Consider the following 15,393-nt stretch of genomic DNA (forward strand, 5'->3'; position numbering starts at 1 on the left):
CTTCCCTATATCTAGTCCTAGTCTACCCTCTTTTAGTTTAAAAACATTATCCCTCGTCCTGTCACAACAGGCCCTGCTAAGAAGTTTGTCCCTATCTTTCTTATAGGTCCTCTTCAAGTACTGGAAGGCTGCAATAAGGTCTCCCCGGAGCGTTCTCTTCTCCAGGCTGAACAACCCCAACTCTCTCAGCCTGTCCTCACCACAGAGGTGTTCCATCCCTCCCATCATAATGAGAATGAAGAAAGACTTCTACAAAGTGCTCAGAGCTGATTTAATGTATACTGTGACGTTAATACAGTTGGCTATGTCAGATTTTGACAATGCTCAAGAGGAGTTCCGTAGACTTCTGTCCTAAACAAGGGCAAACATACACTTAATATATCGCTGATAGGCACTTGCACCCTTCTAGAGCCCAAGTCCGTTTACAGCTACTCCCTCCTCTGCTCACCTGCAGAATAACAATATCTCAGAGAAATAAGTGTGCATAGCTAATTTAGTCTTTATGTTTCCATTGCTGCCTTCAGGTTTTCCACATGATTACCAGAATCTGGACACATGCATACCAACCCCCCCCCCCCCCCCCCAACTTTAAGTGAACAGAAAAATGTTATGTAGCCTCCAGGAGGCACAGATTTTTGATGTGGTTTTCTGAAAGCTCACTAATTTCAGTAGGTCCATGCTTATTTTATTTTGATGCATCCCCAGTAACTCTGTATGCATTGGGAATATCCTTCTGTGTATTCAAAAGAATACAAAGCACAACAACGTTAATCTGGACTGTGCAAATATTGAAAGTAAGATCCATACACCAAAAGCAGGTATACATGGAGCTAATAATGATAATGCTATTGGTATAGTATAAAATGCATGAAGAACTTCTCTCATACTGATATTGACTTGCAGACATGGAAAAACAACAAATTAATGACCCATAAATGCTAACTTCAGTACAAAGAAAAATTACAGAAGTTATGAATCACACTATATACACAAGATTGATAAAGGACTTTTCTACAGGTGAACAAACAGCTTTAAGAACATTATTTTCAGATAGTCTAAGTCTTGCAAACATTAAGGCAATGCTTTCCAGCATATTAAAAGCACTGATGCAGAAGTCATTACTTCTGTAAAAGCACACTTTAGAAAAAACAAAACTAATTAATGCAAAATAAAATGAGCTAAAACATGAAAATTACCAGAAGAAAACACAATGCTTTTTTGGTTGTGGGGTTTTTTTGTTGTTGTTGCTTTTCGTTCCCCCCCCCCCCCAACCATCTTTTTTCTGAATACACTGAGTGTAAAATGAGCACATACTCTTACCGGGTATCAGAATTATAGCCAGACATTTTGTATACATATATAGGTATATGAGGTAGAACAAAGAGGAATAGTAAATACATTTGTCAAAAAAGGCAAGTTTTCTGGAGGCAAAGTATTGATGAACTTGGGATCCACTTAATAAATCATTTATTCCAAACCATGGCATGTAGGAAATTAATATAACATTTTACAGGAACGCAGTTTGGGTTGTTGGTCAGAAACAAACAAACAAATCATCAAAATGAAACCCCACGTAATCTTCCCCATGACTATTGTCCCCACTTCATTCTGCCCCATGCCATCCTTCTCCCCAGTTTTCAGTACAATAGGCAAACCAAAGCAATTCATTATTTGCCCAGTTATAGCAAAAATTCAGTACAAGTGCTGCGGAGGTTCAGGTAGTCTAGAGAGGAAGAAATTAAATTGAGTGAAATCCTATGTCTTTGAACAGATAGACATCTTGCACAGCCTCCAACAGTCAAACACTACAATTATACAAATACTGCAATATTATTACAGAATTTTTTAATGTGGAAATGGCAAGGCACTTGAACTTTAATGAATTAAGACTGACATGACCTCAATTTTAATGGAGTAACAGAGGCCCAGGAAGACTAAGCACTATATAGACCTAGAAAATCAGTGATAAAGGGCAAATAAGTTCACTTCCAGGCCTGTGCCTTAACCACTAGCTATTCCTTCCTAAGATAAATAGCAAAGAAAGAAGCAAATATAATTTATAGAATTCTCCTGTATACTTAAATCCTTTATGAGACTGAAACTTTTGAATTTACATGTGGAAAAAACAGTGTTTCCTTATTAGGCATCCAGTATTTTTAAAGGCAAAGACAGGAAAAAAAGTGGAAAATCCAGAGAAAAAAAGATCTGATAGAAATTTAGAATGTGTTAGAAATAGTAATGATTAAAAAAGGTAATATGGGACACCAAGAAAATAATTATTATTTAATACAAGTCTTAAAAGTTGAGTTAGCTAATGCTGGATTAACTTTTATTTTCTTATGTGAACTGACAAGGATGTCAAAAGGGATGTGGAGGGTACAATACCTCTGGCTGAACTGGTGGTTTGGAAGTTGTCAGCCCTCATGACCCCAAGGAAATGGGATTGTTGATATAATAACCTTGGGCAAAACGTTTAAACTTGTGACTAAATTCCACCACAACTTAACAGACTCCTAATTTTAAACATGTATAGCACATACTAGGGCCTGAGAAGCAAAACAAGATGAAGAATATTAAAAACCACCACCAACAAAACCAAAACCACAGTTGTTAAGACAATTGTTTCTGTTTTAATTGTAAATCTGGCCATTCTATATTTTTAAATTTCCTAAAACTTAGGTCACATGACAATTTACTATAATTTTAAACAAGGTTACATTTACTACTATATAAAGGTATCATTATTTTCTGGTAATGTATTGTTTTCAATCTTTCTTACAAACTGCTTTGTAGCAGCTGAAAATAAATGCATAAGAATTATCTTTAATATTTCTTGAAAAGCCAGACATTATATAAAATGTAAAACGGCAGTTTGAATACATTGTAGTGGAACCTAGACAAGATAACAAAAAGAACTTTGATATTGCATATGTGTGGACAAAACTGTGTGTCAATTCTATTGACATCTTTCATTAATCTTATTCCATCTCCATTTTCCTTGTACTTAATTTCTCACAGGTCTCCTAAATGTTTTATGAGCCTACCCATATTGGCATATACCTACATATACTTTGAAAAAACATAAGCCTTTTGTATTTGGCTGTTTCAGGTGGGATTTGGAATAAATATTTTTCTTTTCAATTCACAGAATTTTGAGAAGGGAAGCAGGACTTGTCTTCCCTTTCCTATGTTAGTGACCAATAAAAAAAAAAAAAACCACACACAAAAAATATTGCTCTTGGAAAGGTGTTTCAGAGAAAAAACAAGAGTGAGAATGCCTTTGAAAAGGTAAACCATTCTGCCTCTTCAACCAGCTCTGCATGTGTGCAGCTTTGATTTAAAATAATAAATATAAATAAATACATATAGGGCTTTTGTCACTTACTTTAACCCTCTTCTCCAAAACTGGATCAGATGTACTTCTATCATTCCTCTTACCTACTCTTTAAAAACATCTAGTGACAGAGATTACATGATTTTTTGGGGCAATATATCCACGTAACATTACCTGAATTAGAAGAGGTATTTTAGAATGCCACACAACATACTACATTTTAAAGCTCGATTCCTGTGGACAGAGCATACTCCTGCTGAAAAATCGTACTGATCCCTGGCTTGTTTTCTGTTTGGCTTCTCTACTAATTTCCAATAAGAAAAGAGGTTGTGGGATATAAAATACAGAAAAATCTGAAAAAATTATGAGCAGCAGCTGAGAATCAAATGGTTCAGACAACAGTCCCAATCATAGTATCCAAAGTAACACCAACAGGAATATTAAGTGTAATCGAAAGGATAAACATGGAAGTAGAAAGAAGGACCTCCTTCCTATCTTGCAGGTCTACATGAGGTGGTTTGCTCTGCAAAAATATTATTCAGAAACTATTCTGAGACATTAAGGTCTACAGAGTTTTACCCAAATAAATGGAATAACATACCTGCCGCCCCTGCACTCTTCATCTAATGTGATTTGGAAACTTAAATTGGTAAGCCTGTTAACTTCATGACCCACTATCTACCAAGAGGTCTGGACAGGAAAAAGTACTGGACAAGTCTACATGCAGTCTTCACTCCTCAGTTACGGAAATGCTAAATCCTTGGTTTCCAGTAATGAATTTGTCTAGATTTAAACAGATCCTTAAGAGTGCAGTTTACTTAATAATGAAATAACAATAAAGTGATAATAAGAAAGAGAATTCACTGAGGCACTGGAATGCAACATGATTCAGACCTTTTTTTCCCAAGCCTTCAGGTCAATCACTGGGCTTCATTAATTATATAGAGACATAAAAAGAAGTGAGAAAATAAGTCATCACATGCAGGCACTTGGTTGGATTTACTGGCAGTCTAGAAAATTTCCACGCTAATTTGGAGGGAAATATCTTGTCCGAAACATCACTCAACCTAGTATAGCAATTCAGCCTTAGATTCAAAAAACCTCATGTGATTTATTTACATTTTAACAAGACATACAAAACTTTTCTCATGACATATCATGGTCTGCCTTTAATGACAAAGAGCAAAAAGGAGGTACCTATAAAATGTTCTCCAGTGGACCCCATCAGGGAAAAGCGATCAACACTGTGGTTCAGAAACAGCATTTCCTCCCACAAATATTAATACAGCAAATTGAAAAATCTAGTCATCCAAACAGAGGAAACACCACAGGGATGTGTAAATTTGCAACCACCAGAACCTGAAGTCGAGACAAATTGTTAGCATATTTGTCATTTCCAAGCCATAAAGTCCCACTTTGTCACAGAGCTTTTCTATTTGTTTCTGATGAAAAACATTCAGCGTGGTTCTCTGGATCCACTAGGAAAAACAAAACAAACTCTGAACATGGACTTGCAAAACCAGAAAATACAGGAATGAAGTAGTTCATCAAAACTCACTTGTGCAATGTTAAGCAGTGCAGTGTTTCTGTAAAACTATCAAAAAATACGGGGCATCCCCTACGAGGCCCTGATGATATCATCAAAAAGAAGAGACGGCAGGTTCCTTAAAAGGTGGCTGAAGTTACATTGCAGGTAGCATCATACTTAGACAGTGATTTATGTACAGTCACGAGAAGTCAAGGCACTCAGGAAAGATGCATAAATGCAAAGAAACCTACACTGACTGAGAAGCAGTGCTGCGACACATCAAAAAACATTCACCCATTTAGGAACACATCCTATTCCTCCAGTAATAACTACTGTGTTTCTACTTGTTTCTTCCAAGTTAGGAAAGACAAAACTCATATAGCCTCTAAAAGAGCAAAGTGAATAGTAAAATAGCTTATCTCCAGCTTGAAATACAGTAGGAAGCTTTAAGCAAGCCATTGCCCTCTAAAAATTATTCAGAAAGCTAGGAATTCAACAACAGTAGCAACAGAAAAATTGTCCTGCTGAGCCAGTCATGCCTAAGTCAGTCGGTGCTGATGACCTAGCAGTCAATCTCTTGTCACTCATCTCTGATTACTCATCTCAGGACAGCTACGGACATTTCTCTGTCTCGTAACTGTAATTTACTGCTCACCGTCACCCAGATTAACCTTACGCAAGTCAGCACCAGAACTGAAACGTACACACAAATTATTACTTTTCTCTTAAATATGAATTCAGATGGAGCTGTTAAATATGGAAGCTGACAGTATCGAGAGTTTATGGATTTTCATTTGCGATCACGTTTTTCATTCCCAAATCAAGCACAATAACTTCAGCTGTCTGTTAGGGACGTTTCATTTTCATGTAGTGCAGCACTATAATTTTACTTTGAGCAATTCAAACTTTTTACTGATATATTTGTGAAGAAAAACTGCCCGTAGACTTGTGCTTTCTTATTCATTCTTCTCATATTTTGCATTTTCAAGATATGACATTTTCTTCTCTGTAGGAAACAGGAATTAGAGCCTATAGCATCTCGGTTACAGTGAACAGACATCAGGAACGGGTAGTAACTCTACAGAACAAGATTACAAAGAGCAAACACTAAGCAATGTTATTCCTATGGTAATATCAGTAAAAAACCAACCAAAAAAAGCCTAGCCTGCAGTGCTCTGGTTCTCAAGTCTAAACATTAAATTATCAGTAGTAATACAAGGACTGCTCATTCCACTTGGATACATAGAAATATTCTCTGTCCCCAAACGCAATTACACGAAAAACAAACCCCAAGCTCTTCTGAAACGTTGGCAGTGGCTGGGATCAGGAGCACTGGGTGAGAGGAAGACAAAGGTATGAGAATGAAGGTTGGCTTAATAATAAGCCCAAAGGTTTAAGAAGATAACCTTCTATTTGAACTAGATAGGAAATGCCTTTTCAAATGCAGACTTGAATTAATGCCAAGCCAGTATTCAAGTGATTACAGAGGTCTCTAACAGTTACGGCTTACTTGTCAACTGCTTCCCAAATTTCTTTTTGATACACCCCAGCAACCCAAAATTCAGTCTGTCTGTGCTTGACACTGAAACTGATGATGTCAGGGGGAATTCAAAGCATTCTTTTTTAAGCATATTTTTCTAAAGATTTAATTTTCTTCCTTTCTTATCTTAATCAGACATCAACACAGCAGCACCCTGATGCTTCCTAGAAAGGGTGCCCAGAAGTGGGTTATATGAGTTTGGCAGTGTACTTCTAATCCAGGAGTCTGAGTTTAAGAGCAGGAACTCCCAGGTTTCTAGGATTTTTGCTCCCTGACAGCCTGCAATACAAATCATGAAGGATACAGGAGAGTAAACCAGCAGGAAACTAGACCACAATCAGAGCTAACCATCCATTAAATAATTTTTTCATTTAGACAAATGGAAAACAATTGCATTAAGAGCTTCTGTGGATTGTACTTAGTTCTTCTCTGTAGGACAGAAGTCTAGAAATGTAATTTTATTTTGAAATAAATGATGGGATTTAGCACACATACATAAGAATCTGAAAAAAAAACCCCTATCAATTTTCTGTGAGAGACTGGAAAAAAAGTCATACGACCCAGCAGACTGAGAGTCCTCCTGTCTCTGCTTCCCAGAAATAAAAGATTTTAAAGTTCAGCTGAGTTCACCATAGAAATAATAGATACCATGCTGGGAAAATATTTTGACAGAGTTACTGATAAGACAAGTGAAACTAATACATATTACTAGATATATGAACAATAATGGAACAGTTTACATCTCATCTCCGCAGAAGTTCTTACAGAGTACTGTCAGACTCCAGTCAATGCAATATATTATACAAATACATAATTATTCATAGAATTGGTAAAGATCCTAGGGACTAATTTTCCCATAGCAGTAATCATTCGAAAACCTCCTACAAGAATAATTGCTTAAATAACCTCTGAATTGGGACCAGAACATTTGAATATTTGTGAAGATAGCTTGAAAAAAATTTTAAAAATCTTATTTGAAACGTAGGAAAAGGAACGAACCAATATTTATCTGAGGAGAAGGAAGGAGCAACCAAAACACACCTCTCCAACAGTGTCTTTTCACAGTCCTCCAAATACATTTCTGTCACTTTTCCTAAAACCTTTATAACACAAAATAATACAACTGCAAAACCAGCATTATTTTTACTCATCTAAATTGAAATCTGCCCTATCCTTCTCTTTACAGAATTTCTTTTCATATTTTTCTTTGGTTGCCAACAGTTTGAAAGTGAGTATCTGCAATTTTTTAAACTCATATCCCTATACCTCACCTCTTGAAGTTTTGTTTCACCAGTCTTGTGTCCTCCTCACCAAACGACAAGACGACCTGTGGCATCTGTCTATCTAGTCTTCTGACGTGCAAAACAGCTTTAACTTAATTCGGTAAAACTTGGGATAATACACAGAGAGATTTTACCCCTGGCATATAACTAACTGTAACAACATTGTTAGCTACTTGTTAGCCTGTGATGGATCCATAAAAAACGGGTGGACAAATGGGGAAAACAACATTGTCACGTGTGTTAAATTTTCCCTCCTCATGTAGCAGAGCATATTGATCCACTAACGTCTGGTAAAGCACCTAGGGATAAAACAGCTCACAGGTGCAGGGAATATACCTGTCGATATGATGGATGTACTTAAAAAGCCCTGCAGAAGCACAGAAGATAAGATGAATGCGTCTCTACAGGGAACTTTCTAAGCTAGAGGTGGGCACAGCAGGGGGTTCTGCAGGTGGAGGAGGTTTTCTTGTACTACTTAAAAGGCAGAAGTTCCCACATTGTTCAGTTGGAAGCCATTTCCTCTTCTTGCACAATAAACCTGGGAAAACCCTTTTTTCTCCTTGCATTGCCTTCAGCATTCATCATTTGAAATGCTAGAAAGTATGCAGCATCACAGAGCCGGCCTTGTATTTCATACAGCTGCCTGTAAACCTTCCAGTTTCCAATTCATGCCTGCAATATCATCCACAGGGGCAAAAGCAAAAGATCAGTGAAGCTTCAAGAACAACATCACCATCCTGAGTATGTTCTTTTGCCTCAATATTTTACTTAGCTTCTATGAAAATTTAATATAAGACCGAACATAAACCACAACCAATTTATGTGGGACTTTGCAGTGTAAATATCCAACAGATAAAAGGGAATATAGAATCTACTTAACAACCAAAAAATAGAAATGTTCTTGTATACAAAATGAAACACCAAATCATAGAAGCAGATAACTCAAAAGAAACAATTTTAAGCTGGAGAAGGACTGAACTAACATTGACTGTACAGCACATTGCCAATACCCTGGACTTCATTGTCTGTACCCTTCAAATATGACCACAAAATATTTAATTTGTTCTATGTTCTTTATATCTCATGGCAAGCACCAAAAGCAGTATGCACACTTGATCAACAATCATCGGGCAAAAAATGATCTGTCATTTTCTAGACATCATCAAACAGAAAAAACCCCAAAGCATTAATGTCCAATTAATTTCACAAGCTTTAAAGCAAGAGCAGGAATCCAGTGGTTTAAGGCTATACGGGCAGAAGATGTTAAAGATGTCCATCTTCACCAAATCATCACCAAATCATCTCAAAGCTAACATGCTCTGCCAGCCTAGCCAAGTCTTGATTAGACTTCTAACCGTGTCATGTTTGGTGTATGCCTTTCAGTTTTACCCTTTTGAAACTCATCCAAGCTTTTAAAAAACTTTCCAGGTGAAATCTTTTGTCATAATCAACATGCTTAGCATTACTGCAAACCCAAGAAAATCCATCCCCAGGTTTCAAGGAAATGGTTAAATACTAAAGCAAATTCTGCCAGGGCAGACAAATGGGTGAAATTCAGTCTCTAGATAGATACCTAAACATGAGCTGCCTACAAGCTAGGGATCTCATCTTCTACTCCAGTTAATGGGGTTTTAGTTAATGCAGTCAGAAGAGTCTAGAGTTATTTAACTTATTCCATATTAAGTTGTAACACTTAGTCATCTGAATGGCTCTTCAGGTTTCCTTGGCAGTATTGATCTGATCTCCAGTATTGATCTGATCTCCACCAATTATAACAGGAGCTTAAGCAACTGAGGCTCAAATGATTTGATAAAGGTACGAGTCTGGCCATTTGTTCTTCCCTACAGCACGCATGACATGGAAGTTAGGCTGGCAGATATGACATAAGACCCGTGGTAGATCCAAATGCTTCTGAGTGGCAGATTGAGGAGCCTCTGTTCAAATGAGCACTGGACTATTTAAACTCATACTTTAAAATGCCACTAGGCATCTATCTTTAAACAACCAAACTGAGGCCCCTGGTTTACCTGTCTGTACTTACATACAGAAACATAAATATAGGTGACTTAACCTGTAAACTGAATCCCATCCCTTTTATCTGCCAAGATCAGCTTGGAAGACAACATTTAATGCAATATCGTTCTCAAATGCTACCGTCCCAGATGTGTTTAAATTAGAAGTACTTCATTTTATGTAACTTAAGTATACATTCAGTTCTTACAATGTTTACTCAATAGCTGTAAAAAATAGCTTAAGTTGATTACATTCCAATATAAAGCAGGAAAATAATAAAAAAAAAAAATATAGGAATTGTGCAGCTCAGACTAATTAGAATGGAAAAAAAAAAAGAAAAAAGGAGGAAGACAAATTCAAAAAACACTGTGGTAACCATAAAAACAGATGCTCACACCATTATGTGTTTAAGTAAAAACAATGAAACTATATTAGCCACTTTCAGTGTGGTCATAAACACCTACAGTCATTGAAAACTCTCCTTCCTCTGTAAATGTGGTCAGAAATAAAATAGGAATGTTTCTGGTCCAAGGGCAAATTGCATCGTTACCAAAAACCTGTGTACTTAAAAAGAGGTACCACAATAAAACAAGAAGCCACAACCCATCATTTCTCAAAGTTTTTTTGAGACCTTTAAAGATTACACATCACTCTAACAGTTGTACAAAGCGAGATTCTGTAGGAAGCAATCCAGCAAGCCCTCTGCCACCAGAGCCTCATCACCTATTATTTAATGCTCTCTTTATAACACAACAGCACAGACTTTGCTTTCATTCACAGTACAAGAACATTTCAACTATCACTTCATAAAAAATAAAAAGCAAATAATATATGCTTTTAAATTTTGCGTCATCAGAAACAGCTATTTCTTGAGATGACTCTATTATATGGGAAAATACCTTAAAAAATGTCATAGTTAATTTTGAACTGTACAATAAAGTGACTAAAGGACTGAAGTTTGCACTATTGATACTGCATTGTACCACTCTACCAACTAACTATAACAGTACCAATGAACAGAACAATGTTAAAGGTTCACCCTTGAACAGTCTCTTCAACGTTATTTTGATGATTCTAGCAAAATAGGAACAAAATGTGCCACCTGATACTGTGGAAGCAACAACAGACAAGAAACAGGAAAGTATAGGATTCTCAGTTTGATACCTGTTTGCAAACATTTCCATTTTAAAAAAGGTTGTTGATGTTGCTTAGGACTTTTTCACACATCCTCCAAAGGACACAGCGATAGTACTTATGAGCTTTAATATACAATGTTAGGCAGAGAGAATTTTCTGGGATAAGTTACGCAGACCAAAGGTTATCCACTACAGGTTAACACCATGTTGAATAATTTAACACCTCTTGAAACCATACACAGATAGCTGTATTTAAGATACTGCAGATATGTTTCTTTGTGTGAACAGCACTAGTGTTAAACTCACTACTTTTATGGCAACTGAATATTTAACAGCTCCAAAAGCAAGCGAAGACCTTCAGTGGTTTAACCCACACAGCAAACAGACAACCTCACATGAGTATCTACAGGTAACATCCTAATAAACAAACACAATGACCACCATCCCACAGTGGAAATCATGTTGAAAATCAACTGTATTCACTTTCATTAAGAAAATAATTCTTAGGCTATTTGCCACTTACATTGCTTGCTGTTAGTTTCCATTAAAAAGTATTTTACCTCAAAGGGAATACTTGTTGGTTATTTATTACATAAGAAGAAACTTTAATGCTAAAGCTATGGGAAGCACAGAGTTCCTTTGCAGGTAAGAAACATTCCCGTGAGCTTCTGATTGTCCCAAACTTCTGTCAAACGTTTGCAATATATTAAAAAGTTCAATAATTCAAATAGCATAACCATTAAAATGTTAAATAATTCAAATAGCATTACCTCTACTCCCGGTATAAAGACGCATTATTGTTTTCGTTAAATATTAAAATCAAAACATTAACCTCAGAAAGGTTTCCTCATCTACTGAAAAAGAAGGCAGTAATAAGAGCGTATAACTTACGTTATTCATATACTCGCTGAGCAGATCCTGCAGGGCCTGCCGCACGGCATTGCACTCGGCTACGATCCGTTCCCGGCGGTCGTCTCGCGTGCACGAAGAGTCTGCCATCAGCGCTGCTCCGCTGATGATGCTCTCCAGCCTTTCTTCAAGAGACGGTCTGAAGCGGGCCTCGCTGAAAGTCATGGGGTCTAAAATAATTTTGTTCTAAAAAACAAAAGGCGAGTGGGAAAATTAGGAGCGTGCATGGGTCTTCAGGTTTTCTTAAACGGCTCTTATTTCAGCGGCTTCACAGGGTTCTTAGTCTTTCATATGAATAAATTATCTACCAAATTCCTGAAAAATCAATGTTACAGAAATATCTGGTAGCTCTGAAATCCCAATATATATATAAAATAAATAATTATATCTAAAAATAATTCACATCACAGTTATAAAAGACTACTGTCAAGAACAGCACAACTGGTTCAAATAAGTATTTGGGAAGCACATAGTAAAAAACGAATCAACACAAACTACTGTACTATGTACGCAATATGTCTGTGTGTCTCTGTGTATTATATGTACATATTCCATCTTGGAGTAAACTAATATTATTCTTTTCTGAATCTTTTGAAAATCTCTTGGATATTCAGTAAATTCATATGAAAGGTGTAAACATTCAAACCATTGTTTTAATAGTACAAGTTATTTATGACTTAAGAGAAAATGGGATATTCTGTTAACTAATTCCTTCATATTGATTCCTTGTATTAGCAGACTAAGCTGCTGAAATGCTACTAGATTACCTCAATATTAAATAAAAAAAAAAAAAAAAAGAGGGAATTGTCACTAACGCTGCAAGAAAACCATTATTAGATAATCAGACAAAAATGTGAAATATTTCCGATTCCCATTCTGTAGCACATCTTTTAAAAGCCTTTTTCTAAAGGCTTTTGCAAGCTTTTTTCTGTTTTTAAGTCAGGAACTAAAAAGAGAGCACTACAGGAAAACAATCTAAAACCAACTTTAATTTGTCAAATAGCCTACTGGTTAGCAAAATGTCTTTACTCCACTAGAAAAACATTTGATTTTCAAGGACTGTTTTCTATTAAAGACATTTGGGTTTTTAAATTATGATCATTGCTAAACATTTGTGTACTTTAGATATCAAACGTATTACCAAATACCAAATAGGGCTAAACCACATAGATTCAACCCCCATTAGCACAGAACCTCATGTAATATTATGAGTTTTGAGTCACTGCTAGAGTATATTCTGACTTGCTTTTCTCCTTTTGTAGTTCAAGGTAACACATACAAAAGCAATAATCGCCCGCTCCCACTTACAGGCACGTTCACAACATCGTGCAATTCAGTAACCTTTTGCTGCAATCATGCAAAGGAGTTTCACAATTGCAAATTGTCTAAAAATGCTTTGTAAGCCCTGCACTTCTTGAGTTTTAAAAGAAAAGAAATCATGAAATATTTAGAAATAGGAATGTAAGAGGCAGATCTGAAAAATTTAAAAGCATTCTGTTTTCTAATAATCACATCTATTTTAAAGCACATCGCATTTTTGTTAATGAACCATTTTAATTTTCACAACATTTTGATAACTTTATGATTAGTCTATTTCCTTTAATATGCAAGAGCAATCAACAAGTGCAAGCCAAATCATACAGTTAATTTGAAAAAATACACCATAATGTATTAAAATGTACATGGGGCTTTAGGGAGATAACATATAAGCAATATCTGCCTCTAACATTGCAAACTGTATCAGCTTATTATGAATCAGCACATGCTCAAATGAACTTATTCTAGGCTAAATTCTGATTCCCAGTGAATACATTTTGTTTAATTCAGTGGGACGAGGCTTTTGCAAAAGATCTGCTTATTTCTCAATGAAACTTCCAATTAACTCCACACACAAAAAACATAACTCTCATTACAATACAGAGAAAGAGGATCAAGCCCTGAAAGATCTAGAACATAACTGAATGTGTAGCAGTTAAATAGTAACAAACACAAGGATGTCAGGAAATTTTTGAAGATTCATTATTTAATAAAAAGGAAAAATAGAAGAATTTTTACTAGACAGTATATTGTTCCAGCTCCAGGAAAGGCTGACTTAGCAGAAATAAATGCAGCATTACCCAGAATGTGAAATAATGTCTCACACGTATCTTCTAGGGTCTATGTTTCACAGCAGTAAGTGGAGCAAGTTTACAAGCATCTAAATTAGAAATGACTTCTCTAAGAGTTAGGCCTATGCATATTTATGTAGCTGTGCTTTTCAGTCAAATGATAATACTTAATGTATAGAGTGCACTGCCACACTTATGTTCATAAGCACTGGGATTTTCAGAAATCAACTATATATTCCATCTTCACAACAGCATATTTAATTCAGTAGTAGCAAGACTGAAATTGCGTCATATGAACTATCTTAGCAAATCATGTCATTAGTAAAAAGATAATTAGCTGCATGTTTCAGATTATTTTCAGTGTTTCCTTACTCAAACCTAGTTGTGGTTTTTTAAATAAATGACCATAAAATGATAATGTTAATGGTCATGGTGGGTTTTTTAAATGACCATAAAAATAGTCCTGAACAAAGACAGCAAGTACGCTTTACTAGAGAGTAGAGGATTTCCAATAGCCAACATATATTCTACTTGTAGCAAACCTCTTTCTCAATCCATAAACTCAATCAAAGCAACATCCATACAGCACTATTGCAATTTCTATGTTTTGGTTATAACAACATAACCAGTCCTTCCATAAATGTCTCACCACTTCTCCTCCTTACAGCCATAGGTGTAAGGTTCTCTACCTACAGAGCAAATTTCAAACAGTAGATCTTACACCTCTCAGCGAGTCATGAATCACGCCTGTCGTCTTAGAGGTTTTTGAAGACCCTGCACTCAGTCTTCTATGAGACCCAAGGACCTACCAAGAATGTATTCCTGGAATATTTCCATCCTTTTCGAGCCTTGAGGATGAACAATCTGCAGATCAAATATCTCCAATCTCTCTGATCACTGAAACCCAACTCATTATTTTCATAAGCAGTTATCTCATACTCCATGAATAAATTTAGGAAGTTCTGTTCAGGTTACATGCAAATACCATTTACATTTTAAATAATAAAGTGTGTATCATTGGAGACGTATAATTAATTTAAGCCAGCTTTCCTCACTGTAAAACACAGAAAAGGAACATATTAGTGGATTTTTTTCTAAATAAAAAGAGATCTTTATGACCACCCCACCTTAGCTCATGAAGGACAAAAGCTACTGAGTTGCACTCAGCAATTTTTCATCCATATCCCACAAAACTTTTTGTTCATAATGAATTCTTAGGCTTAAGAATTCAGTTAAATATTTGTTTGGGATATTCTCTTAATGAACATCCAGAATCACAAAATAACTTAGGTTGGAATAGAGAGTTCTCAAGGTCATCCGTTTTTTGTTGTTTGTTTTTTTTTTTTTAAATGACCATAAAAATGGTCATAACAAAGACAGGACGTACACTTTACTAGAGAGTAGAGGATTTCCAATAGTCAACATACGTTCGACTTGTAGCAAACCTCTTTCTCAATCCATAAACTCAAATCAAAGCAACATCCATACAGCACTATCACAATTTTCATGTTTCAGTTACAGCAACCTAACCAGTCCTTCCAT

At 36.0% G+C, this 15,393-nt stretch overlaps 1 protein-coding gene across 2 annotated transcripts in view; it reads right to left on the reverse strand.

The window, feature by feature from the left end:
- CTNNA2 (catenin alpha 2) overlaps positions 1-15,393 on the reverse strand; it is a 520,993-nt gene that overhangs the window by 357,121 nt on the left and 148,479 nt on the right. For both annotated transcript variants that reach the window (XM_052780796.1, XM_052780797.1), the window contains exon 7: positions 11,726-11,929. In XM_052780796.1, the coding sequence (XP_052636756.1) occupies positions 11,726-11,929 (204 nt within the window). The remainder of the gene's footprint in view (positions 1-11,725; positions 11,930-15,393) is intronic.

This window comes from Harpia harpyja, chromosome 2 (genome assembly GCF_026419915.1).
Source record: "Harpia harpyja isolate bHarHar1 chromosome 2, bHarHar1 primary haplotype, whole genome shotgun sequence".
Taxonomy (NCBI): domain Eukaryota; kingdom Metazoa; phylum Chordata; class Aves; order Accipitriformes; family Accipitridae; genus Harpia; species Harpia harpyja.